The sequence below is a fragment of the Pan paniscus genome, chromosome 9 (genome assembly GCF_029289425.2).
Source record: "Pan paniscus chromosome 9, NHGRI_mPanPan1-v2.0_pri, whole genome shotgun sequence".
Classification (NCBI taxonomy): domain Eukaryota; kingdom Metazoa; phylum Chordata; class Mammalia; order Primates; family Hominidae; genus Pan; species Pan paniscus.
The window spans coordinates 38023462-38035926 of NC_073258.2; the positions used below are offsets into that span (position 1 = coordinate 38023462).

General features: G+C 40.6%; 1 protein-coding gene across 5 annotated transcripts in view; it reads left to right on the plus strand.

Annotated features, from left to right (window-relative positions):
* TRIM44 (tripartite motif containing 44) overlaps positions 1-12465 on the plus strand; it is a 229709-nt gene that overhangs the window by 141829 nt on the left and 75415 nt on the right. The window contains exon 5 of one of the 5 annotated variants that reach the window (XM_003830364.6): positions 1806-6508. The exons of the other annotated variants lie outside the window; for them this stretch is intronic. Coding sequence (XP_003830412.1) covers positions 1806-1833 — 28 coding nt within the window. The 3' untranslated portion in view covers positions 1834-6508. Of the gene's footprint in view, positions 1-1805; positions 6509-12465 lie in introns of those variants that run through there. 5 annotated transcript variants of the gene reach the window in all.

The following is a 12465-nucleotide window of genomic DNA, read 5'->3' on the forward strand; positions in this document are numbered from 1 at the left end:
GAAATAAAACTGACAAGAGAACAATGAGGGCTTGCTTTGGATATAATACCAAGGGGGAGAATATGACGCCAGTTCCAGCTCTGCCTTGATTCTGGTGAGAAGCTTTCATAAAAGACCCTTTGTTCCCTTTGGGACAGATGCCATTAAATACTGCTTCTTAATGACAGCCCACTGTCCAGCTTTTCCAGCATGCACCCTTCATCCCATGATTGTATAACCAGCAGGAAAGGGGAGTGGAAACAGGGCAGAGTTTGGAATGGTGAAGATTATTGAGTTGGTTCTTTTGGCTCCTAGCATATACTTAACTTGCAGGACCTGTTTCTTGAAATGTTTCTGCCCTTAGTGGAAGTTCTAGAAATTTGCTGCCTAGGATATTTTCCCTTAAAGTCTTTCCCAAATGGATGCAAAAGAGCACAGGTTTTATATAGACATAGATAATCCCTTGTGAGATGAAAAATTTCTAGGTAATAGCTGGGAGCTGATGTTCTACAGGCCTTTTCCTTTTCTACCAGCTTGACCACTTCAGACTTCATCCAACTGAAACTAAACCTTGAGTTTTAAGGACACAGACCTTACTATGTGACCCTAGGATTTTACATCTCTCAGAGCTTCACTTTTTTCATCTGGAAAACGGGGGATAATAATAGCCCCTACATAATAGGAAGAATGGGTGAGTAACACGTAATTCAGTGCCCCGGTCCACAGTAAGCACTTGCTCAAGTTGGCTCTTGTTACTATTTTAAGGGCAGTGACCTATAGAAGTGGATGGGGAGAAACTAGGCAAGTTTGCTACTTTTGCTTTTCTGAGTGTGCTCATTCCTGCATTTTCAGGCTCTACCTTCTCCTTGCCCCAGTCCCTGTACCAACAGTGTTCTCTCCCAGGTCCAAGCCAGAGGGGCTGTAACTCTGAGCAGCTGAGGTACTAGCCATGCCTGAGGGACTTGACAACTATTTGACCACTGAAACATCACTAACATCTGGAATAACCTGGCCAGGGCAGTAATGACTGACCAGTCCCTTCAACTGTGTCCATCCCTCCCTCCCTTTCTTCCTGTTGTTTGTATTTCACTTCCTTTTAAAAAACAATTATTTATTGAGCACCTCTATGTGCCCAGCCCAGTGCTAGTGCTAGATATACATAGTTAATAAAGTGTTGCTATTCTTATATGCTGTAGTCATGGGTAGAGAGAAGAGTAAATCGTAAACAAATAAATTATGTAATGTGATAAGGCCTATGACAGACATAAGATAGAGAATCACCAGGGAGTCCTACTTAGTAGAGTACCTTCTCTGACGAGGTGGCATATGTCCCTATGGCATGAGTTGAAATCTTGGATTTTTTTCCAAGTGGAGAGTGCCATTGAGAGTGCAGATGATAGTAGCTTCTCCTTGTTTTTTCTCTCCTAACAGTAGATGGCTTAAGGCTTAGAGGAAATCATACACCTGATTTTTACCAGCAATTTATTTTGTCAGTTAAGTTTAAAAGAATTATGACTCTCACCTGCTCCTTTAAATAGCTGCTCACGTACTGTATACCAGGTACTTTGCATTTTATATGTATTCTCTTATTTAATCCTCTAGTAACTCAAGAAAGTAAGTTTTATCATCATTCCCCCTATGGCCAGATAAAGAAATCAGAATTTAGAGAAACGAAGTAACTTGCCTTTGGCCATATTGCTCAATCATGGTAGTTAAGACTTAATTCCAGGTATGTCTGACATAAAGTCTCTGCTATCAACCAGTAGACTAGGCTGCCTCCCTTCTTGTGATATCTTAACTCACCTGGTTCTCCTTTTCCTTTGTAGTGGTGCCAGTGAAGAAGAGGACACATGAAGGCTTGCTACCCCCAGTGGAAAATCATCCCCTCCCCTTGTGTGTATGTGACAGCGTGTATGTAACGGCTTCTGATTTCTGTGAAAGCTGCTCAGCAACAAACGTACTTCCACCAGATGTGTCCCCAGATCCACAGCAGGCACTTATCTCTCCAAGGGATGACCAGTTTTATGCTTACTGTGTCCTTCTCATCCTCTGGTTGTGGTAGGTCAAGGAAAAGAGCCCCTTTGATCCACCAGGAGCAATTAAGAAAGGGTCCTTCAGGTAATCCCTCAATGGCTGCTTTGAACTTACTCAGGAAAGCCAGCCCCCATAATATTGTATTACCAAACAGTATCGCTTTGTTAGGAAGGATCTGGAATAATCTTGAAGGGAAGTCAGAGTTTTCTCCCTGCCTATTAACAAAAACCCAATTTTGTTCATATTGAAGCATGAAATAAATGAGAGCAAGGTAGGGCCAAATTGACTCTTGTGGACAGTCCCTAAAAGTCCAGTTCTACATTTGTGAAAATTGTGGTGCCATGAATTAAGATGGATGACTGGAAAAAGGTGTTGGAGAAAGAGTTAAAGATGAGGAAGAGATATTTTTAGTATATGAAGTTATCCAGGACTTGATATTCATAATTCAGTGCTGTGGAAATGAAAAAAATGATTGAAGAGGTGGAACGGAAATGACCTTAGGGGGAAAGAAAAGGACCAAAGAAGTCTGATTAAAAGTTGAAATCAGTATTTCTGAATTCAAATTGCTTGAATTTCTAAAATAGTCAGTAAAGGATCTAATAGAACCAGAATTATTTGGGTGAATTCTGCAGGTTTTATGGGCTTGTCACAACGTGAAGGGCTGGAATGTATATTACCAAATGGGAATTTCCATTGTAGGTTTTTGCTAGTCCCACCCCCATTTTAGCCTAATTTGGCTTAAACGCAGTATGGGGAGAATTGTTCCCATTCCATGTGTTCTGAATTCAGCTCATCTCCCAGCATATAGATATATCCTCCTTTAACTGCGACCAGAACCCTTCTTCCTGTGGCACTCCCCACCCATAGACCTTCAGATCATCTCCCACACCCTGGATCTCACTCTCCTCTTAGTAACAGAGACACACCTGAGGGTGGACTTCCTTGCTTTTCTCTACTTCCAAATCACAATTTCTTACAACCAAGCTTTGTGCTCCCAAGTAAGCAGGGATGTACTAGGGGAATGTAAAACTGCAAACTTAAAAACCTGCATCTTCTTGAAGCATCAGTTTTACTTACCAAATGGTTTAGAGTCATAAGATGACCTATTTTTATATAAAAGTTATATTATAGAATAAAATGTTCATACACATAGACTGTTAAGATAAAAAAATAGGAATCTTGCAAGGTAATTCTTATTTGCAAGTGGGTTATGTGTTCACTCTCCTCTACCTTTATGGTATTTTGGTGTTCACTTACGAAGCATACAACTAGAACCATATCCAAGCAGACTCTGGGTTGCTGTTAACCCAGGGCCTAGACTTCTAGTGCCTCTGAGGGAGAACCAAAGGAGCCTGCACTGGGGGAAATCCCTTTTCCTGCCTGCCTGTCTGCCTGTGACCTGTGTACGTATTACAGGCTTTAGGGCCAGCTGATTGTTATGCTTGCAGGATGGTTTTGAAACAGAAACAATACTTGTTTACTGTAGGAATCCTATTTATATTATTTTTCAGTCCTGTGAATGCTGTGAAATGATTTATTCCTTTGAGGCCAGGAAGCTCCCAGGCATATATGCTTCTAGGTTAGGATTGTCCTGACTCACTAAAGATGCCAGGATATTGGGGCTGAGGGGAGTTTGAGGTGTTAAAAAAAAAAAAAAAAAAAAAAAAAGCATTTTTCTCTCAAACTGATGGCCAAGAAATGGCTAGGACAATTTTGGTGCTTTACCTATCTCTGCAAAGACTGGAGAATTTGGCATACCATTAATTACAACCACCAATCGTATCCAACAAAAGTACCCTAAAAGAAGGACCAGTGGCCACTCTCGAAAAAATTTAAGTATCAGAAGATTAAAAAGATTTTAGGATTTGGAAGCTTGTATTGTCTTTCCCCAATAATCATTGTTTGATCTCCAAATAGTAGCCTTATATTAGCAATGGATAGATCATTGGTTCTCCATATCTGATCATATGTTACTACTTTGAATCAGTATTTGGGAAATTCAAGCATTTATGCAGTGGATATAAATGGAAATATAAAAATATGTGCCAACCTGTCTCAGTAACTTATCATATCTCTGTGATCCTCAAGGAAAGCACTTTTGCTTTTACTTAGAAAGCGTTTCAGATTTGCTTTATAGACTCCTGCTGTCTTTAGTACCTGATAAAACTTTAACCAGGGAAGCATTAAACACAGTGCAGCAGCTTTTGCCCAGGCTTCTAAGTTCCTGCCGGCAGCATTTATCAATGTAAGAACTAGGATGCTTCCTGCAGTGGCACTACCTTCCCCTAGAGCTGGAGCATGCTGCTTGGCCTTAAGCCTCAGCATGATTAAGCTTCCCTCCTGCCAGGTCAGTAAAAGTTAGAGAGCTCAGAATTGTGTCTTGCCTGGGTGCAGTTTGCAGGGTTTGCTGAAACCCCTAAAGAGAAGTCACCAAGGGAGGCAGGTAATGAATGTTTCCAGAATCAGTCGGATACTCATAGCAATTTCTGGCTATCTTTCAAATGTTGAATTTCTGGATGCTGAGAGGACTTTGATTTGATATCATTAAATCCAGGACAGTCCCAAGAAGTGCTTGGAGTCTCGGCTCTGACAGCCCAAGAAGGGAAATAACTTGTATTAAGGAACAACTATGAGCCAGGCCCTGAGCTGTCTCTTAGATAATAAAACAGATGGGGAGTGGAAGAGTCATTTGCTTCAAGTTACACAGCTAGGAAATACTCAAGCCAAATCTTGAACCCAGCTCCCCCTAATTCTGTGGACAGGCACTTTGTACCACACACCATGGTCCACCTAAAAACAGAAGGATAAAAAGACTTCAGGTTTTCCCACTGTGTGCTGACCATCCCAATTTATGAATCTTTTTCAAAATGACATTTCACAGTTATAGTTAGGGCTCAGAAATGGCATTGAGGTAGCCTTATTTCTCCCCTTTAGCAGATGCTTTAAGTACACATTGCTGACTTGAGCCCACCCCCAGGAGTTGCGAGAACATTTCCTTTTTCATGCCATCTTCCATAAATAAGGTGTTTCTTGGCCTTCAAAGGTATAGAACTTTGCAGCAGTAGTAAAAGTGAAGGGTGTTCTGCTCTCTACTCAACTTTATTTGAAAATGTCTGCAGCTTCACTGCTGTAGAAAAGGAAATCTTCATATTTTAGTAAACTTAGCTGCCAGTGTACTCTGTGAGGATGTGGCAATTCAAAGTCCAGTGAATCTGGACTCTCTTACTGATTCCTGGTTTTTGTGTGTGTGTTGGGGGAGTGTGTACCTATATATAAAGGACAAGTGTGATATGTGTGTATATGTATATACATACATACATGTCCACACACACACACACAATATTTGAGAACTAAGGAAAACTCAAAGCAGCCCCTTCATTATCTTGCGTACTACTTCAAAGATTTCTGTCAGCCCTAATTACAAGTGTCACCATATAGTTGGGGCTTAGGTACTTGCTTACAAGAAGAGCAATTCCCTAGCAAAGGTCATTAGCTCCTAAGGCACTGAGTCAAAGTGACAGCCCTGAAGGAAATTGCACTCCAGCCCTCCTCCAGGATGTCTAATAAGATGGGAAACTTGGATGCCCAGCCATTTTAGTGACCTGAGAGTCTAACTACTCCAGTTAGACCTAAGGGCACAAATGCAGAATTCATGACCTTGTAGTTGTGGCAGGGTCTAGGAAGTCCTCTCTCCCCAAGTAGAAAATATTCTCTTGCCATTCCTGAAATTCCACATTCATATAATGGCTGTGCAATACATGCTTCTCAATAAGAAAATTAACTGCATGTTTACTGTGTGCTGATCACATCAGATTTTTATGTTTAAAAAAATCTCATTATGGATTGAGTCCAGCCCAGCTCTAAGAGAAAAAGAAGGCCCATATGGGAGACTTCAGTCTCATTATTATTGCCTTTATCCAGCAGTGCTTATGAAGCCCCCTACCCTGTCCCATTCCAGAAACCATAAGACTCAGGCAGTTCTTGATTCTGGAGGCCTGCCTGGTAAGATAAGATAGTATCATTTGGAACTGAGAACATACCAGAAACAGCAGAACGAGGGCCAGAGCAGAAAAATGAAAATAAGTGGAGACACTTATGGATACATTGGTGCAAAAAAAGCCACGGAGCCCATACTGGGCTTGATATGACTTTGAGGGGACAGCAGATTAATACTTAATGAGGGTTAAACCTGACCAGTCTTTCTACAGTGACAGGCCACACTGCATGAATGGGGAGAACCAATGAATCCATTGTCCTCTGCCTATTTTCCTGTGCACAGTCACATTCCCTCCTTAGGAATCTTCCCCTTCCACCCTTTACATTAAACAAGGGAACACTGAATCTTTCAAGGGAATTACACGTTTGGGTTAATGTTTCAGTATATCATTTTCATACTGTAAATTATTTTGTAAGAGAGATTTACTGCTATCCCAGGATGTTCGGACTTGGTGCCCCTGTGCATTTGGAAATCAATAAACTATTACTGGAAATGCCATTTGTCTCTCAGAGTTGTGCACAAAGGACCCTGCAAGGTGTAAATGTTTATGACGAGCTGCATACTTGACTGTGGTAATGCTGGAGATGATGGTGTTTTGGTTACTAGATGTGGGAGTCTAATTTACTCCTGACTTTTCCACAGTGCCTTAGGAGAGAGCTCTGGGAAGTGGCAAAAGAACAGACTTGAGATCATTATTATTTAGTGATAAGTTTTCTCCTCAAAGTAAAATGATCCAGGCCTAGATTACATTTTATGAGCAACTTAGATTATAACCTAAAGAATACTTGGTGCCAAATTGTGTTTTCAAATAACATTAAAGTTTTAGAATTTGGATGAACTAGAAGGAAGGTCAAATTGTAATTTTTGCCACATTTTCTAGAAAAAAAAAGTCTTTTAGAGCAAATTACAGTTAGGCCAACAAAATCTTTGTTTTGTGAAACTTTAGAAATACATATTTGCATGTAATTGATGAAAACATAGAATGAGTTGTAAATGAAGCAATTCCAAGCTGGTTTGAAGGACCAGAGGTTGCATTGAAATCAGAAGTCATATACTCAGAGGCCTTCAGGAGCCAAATGTGAAGACTCAAGATGGTAGATACTGTGTGAATTAGAAAATACCAAGCCCTGCCTAAATGCATTAAAATTTAATGTTTAAAAATCCTAAAACCCACCAGCAGGTGTATCTGGAGGGACAGTTTGTGGACTCTCCTCTAAATTTTCTTTTAACACATTTATCTTCATCAGACCCTTTTAGTTAGCTAGGGACTGTGTGAGAACCTTGAGAAAATTGTCCAAGAGAGGGAGATAAGTCACTCAAGGTCACCCAACAAGCCAGGCTGGTAAAGCCCAGGACAGCAGACTCTCTGTCTCCGAGAGCAATCATTAGGCCCTACTTCCTCTTCCCCAGTTGCGGAGGACACTGCTGCCTGGTGGGGTGGCACTGCCTGCCACTGTAGCACTTAGGAGTCTTCAGTGTTTTAACAAACCACAATGTGTTTGGAGGTTTTCTTCCCTGCTTCCTGGTGCCAGTATCTCAACACCACATCCATTGCCCCAGCCCTTTCTTGTTTTATCTTTCCCTCTGAAAGCTACAACTCTATATTTTATTTTATTACTCTTTGTTTGGTCCAACATGGCCCCATTTCCTTTATACTCATAAAAAGGTAGAATTTCAGCTTGTCTGGAATATCTCCTGGCCTTCACAAGGCACCACAGTTAGAGACACCCAACAGAAAGTCGTAATAAGAGAAGATGTCACAGAAATAGAAACAAAAGCAAAAGACTGCTTGAAGTCAGTAACAGACTGCACTAAGTGTCTGTGCTTGTTAACTATTGTAATCTCCAGGTTTAAATCATTCATTTATGTTAATAATAAGAGCTGTCACTTAGCTCTTTCTCTGGGCCAGGTACTCTCCTGTTGTTTTTCACATTATCATAATAGTAACAGCACCAATACTATCATTCCCCACTTTGTTGCTCAGGAATCAAATTTAGAGAATTAAGTACTGTGACCACGGTTACACCCTAATAAGCGAGAAGCCAGAATTTAAACCCAGGTCTAGCAGACTTCACAGCCTCTTTCCTTAATCTCTTCTCTCCTAGCTGCACTGATTCCATCTTGTATTGGTGAATAACAACACTGATCCCCCTACAACTACCCCCACACATGTACAGTATGGCCTTGGGGCAAAGGAGTTTGCCTTTTGCAAAGAAGGTCTTGCTTTGTATAGCCTGTAAAATGCAATGTACAGTGAGGGAAAGAAAGTCTAAGGGTAGCAGTCAAATCTTCTGGCCTGAAACTGTACTTTTGGAAGGGAGGACTGTTAGACTTGCTTTATCTTCTTTATTCCAAGGCCATAAATAAGGAAATCAACGAGAGGCAAAACCATGTCTTCTTTTGCTATAGCCTTAGAATCCTGAAAGTCAGCCAGCTCTGACACTGAGTCTGTGATTTAATTAAACATGTTGAAGGCTCTCCAACAGCTTGACATCAGGCCAGCTTCATATTCTTGGAAAGGGACAACAGCAAAAGGAGCTTATCTGTTTTAAAGTTCACTTACTGAGTTCAGCTGTCACGGCCACAGCATACCATTTGCCTTATAAAAATGGCCCACAACCTTCACAATATTTTAGGATTCATGGCAACTCATTTACCTAGGGCTTAGCCACCTGATAGCTTTACCTATCCCTATTTCCTGAACACAAAATCTAAACCAGTGGTTTGACAATGAGTAACTGAGACAGAACTAGAAAAATCTAGAACCTCTGCTGAACCCATCAAAAGTGACTGAGAATTAAGAAGTAAGCAAACAAGGCTTCCAACCAATTGAAATAAATACCATGAAGCAAACGCATAAGACAAAGGCCATACATCTAGTCATCAGGCACCTCCTCAGAACCTATTTGCTCTTCCTTCACACATATTTCTAACTGTAAAGGAAAGAAACAGACTTTTAGAGGAAACAAGAAGGAAAAAGGAGGACAGCAATAGAGAAAATGGAAATTTTGAGTAGACTGCAAAGCTCCAAAGCCCTGATATATGGGTTATTTAGTGTCAAAAACAGTCTATACACATCTCAATCTTTAAGAGCCTCACTGTATCATGGGACAATATTCTATTTAAAATGATGACCCTGTGCACCATACATAAAAAAACTATGCTTAGAAGACAAAAATGTGTATATCAAACATTTTAGAAATATTTACATCCCAATGGTTAAAAAAAAAAACTTTTAGGAATTAAAAGGAATAAACCTTTGACCATCCAGAATATTTAGCTAAATCAAACAGTGTATATCCCCCTAGCTGACTTTTATTGTTTCATGGTGTTCAGAGAGTTTTTTTCACAGCTTTGTAAGTGACTTTCATGCTACAGTGCTTTGCATATAATGGCATGAACAATGGAGGTGCCAACTTTCCAATGTGATGAATAAAACTAATAACTAGAATACAGATCAAATTCTGTTACAACAAATACTGCTACCATAAAAGTCACTTAAGCATCCCTGTTATTTCTAAGCCCCTGTTGATTGCGCATTTATTTTAGGCAATAGTCATTCAACAAAATTGGAACATAATAAAAAGAAACTGGACCCCAGCGCAAGTTGAGTGTAACACAATTTAACCTGTAATAACAGATTCTCACTTGTATTTCTCCAGCTCTTTGCTGTAAGAAGAATAAACGTTATGTAGATATAATACCAGCGTGACAGCTTGTGGTTGGTGGTTTCTAGAAGAAATAATTCAGAAGCAAAAGACACACGAAGTTATGTGGCAGTTCCTCACTAGGGAATTTGGTCTCCAGGGCCACTTTTGACCTTAATCCATGTTGGAGCCATCAATCAAAGAATTGCTTGCATCTAATAATGGTGTAATGCCGATATTAAGCCCTGGAACGAAGATAGGATTCATTTCTCATGGATTATTGAGCACTCTGGGGTAACCTGGCCCTGATCTGATGATGCTAAGATTTAAAAACCCAGATGCATGTGACTAGAACTATCTTTTCTCCCATGATGCACTGCTTTCAACACTGCATGACTGTAAAAACATGTGCCACGCTGATTATATACAGAGATGGTCTAAATCAGCTGCATCCCATTTGGTACCCAGGCAAGGATTTTTCCATACCTATCTTTTTGCTGGTGGTAATGATGAGTTTTGTCACTTGCTATAACATTCTCTGTCTGTCCGTCTTTTTTCTTTTATGTAAATACTTTTGTGACTTCGTTGTAACCAGCATTTTGTAATACTCTTAACAGCAGAGGGGATTAAATCATGATTCACTTCTGAACAGTACAATCAGCAGTAGGAAAACGAGGAGGGAGGGAGAGGGAAATTGTCCACCACTTCCCAATGATAATGCCTGGCTCGGACCCCAGATTCACATCATACTTGAAGTTCATAAATTCTGGGCACTGCTCAGCTTGAGGAGGCAGGCATTGCTCCTTCATATTTCAGGGTGAGACAAATGCTCTGTTGAAGCCATGCCACTACAGGATACGTTCACCTCTGCTTGCTTTCCTCCCTAAGCCAGAGTGTAGTTAAACATTTATATGTCCCAGGCCAGGAGATCAAATTAAGAGGAGGTTAGCTACTTTCCCTGGCTCTTAAAAACATTTGAGTCCAAGTATGGTTCTCCGGCTTGAGGGTGGCCATTTGTTGCCTCACTGTTTTTATTAGGACATCTGGAGATTAGAGGTGTTAATTGGAAGTAACTGTTCTGTATTTGGTTTCTCTCCACACATTATGAGACCTTTTAGACCCAGTTGGATGGCTATATCCTAGTATGAAATTCAACTTCTAAGTAGGAAGAACTATGATAGAGGAACAAGATTGCTCTTTGACTTGGTGATAGTAGGGCAATAGGGAGTGTCAGTAGGGTAGTTTCAGGTGGGGAGGATGACAAACCACTGATAACAATAAAAATGGGTATTTCTCAACACTCAAGCCAATTTCCCATTTGATAACAAGTAGGTTCTGATCTATTTTCCCCAAATTAATATTTTCCCTGGAAGATTCTGACCTGTCTGATCAAATAAAGGCATTCCTCTGAGAGTATACCTAGCCCACTTGTGGCCAAATTATACTTGACTGTTATGTACTCAAAACAAGCTTTCCTGTTAATCTCTTTCTCTTACCTCTATTATGAGGACAAGAGGTGGAAGAATTAGGTCACCGGGGCATCTGCCATTGCATATGTTTAAGTGGTTTAAAGAAGCCAGGATTCCTAGAATGGTCTGTCTTTTGCCATTTCCGGGACAATGAGAAAATCCATCTGGAGTGTTTATGCCCCTCTGAATAGCCAAGTCATGGGCTTGTTTGCTTTCAGTCACTGCCTTCAGAAAAAGACAATTTTACAATGACTTACTTCTAATAATCACTGAAACAGCCTCATGAGGACATGCAAAACTGCTGTCTATCTTCAGACCTGGCCCATTGTCAAATGGCAGACTTGCAGAGCAAATAAGGGACCTGGCCTAGTTCACAAGGCAGTCAGAAGTGATCCAAAGTTCAGGCTCCCCCTCCCTTTTATCACTCCACCCTGCCTCTACTCCTCCGCCTCCTATTCTTCCGGCCTTTCCATCTGGAAACCATGAGCCTCATGGATTCCAGGCACAAATTCTCAGATTTCAGATGTTTGGGAAATTTCTCAGCTTGGGTCATTCTTCAAGAGTAAGAAATTGAATTTGTGAGAAAAAAAAACAGCTGAGACTGTTTCACAGAAGAGAAAATAAATAAGGTGTGGTGCGTATCCATCCTCTTCCCAACTCAGCTCCAAAACCACACACAATGTCTAACTTCAAAAAGAGTATTTAGATCCCCCCTGGGAAGGAACAGAATGGAAAAACAATCTCTACTCATAAAAACACTTTTCTGCCTTCTACAGTATAAACACAACTGGCATCAGATAATACAATGTAATTGATTTTATGTGTGTAATTGGGGAACAGAAGGGTCTCTAGAGGGTAGACCTAAGAGTAATGGAATGGAGTGAAAAGTAAAATTTAGACTAAATTGTTGGGAGGAAACTGTTAACATTGTGAACCACTTGACCCTAGTGTTGCATCTTCACAAAAAAGAGCAATGTGCCGTCTTCTGTCTTTGGAAAATGGGACAAGCTTGCTCCTGATACTAGGTTTTAGAAGCATACAGACTTGGTTTTAGTACTGGCTTTGTTCTTTACTAACTCTGAACAATTAAATGAGCAGATGGTCTACAGGGCTTAGTACAGTGCCTGACACATAGTAAGCACTTAGAAATGGTAGCTTCTGACTGTTGTGCTGGAGTCCTGTTAGAGATTCAGTAGATGGAGCCACCTTCATGTTGCCCCTCACTGAGCTGCTCTGCTCACCTCTAGATGCTCCCCATGGCTGTTTCATAGCCCTCTGTACCACATCCCCATGTACTTTTTCATATCAACGGTAAGTACCTCAAATTACCGTATGTATT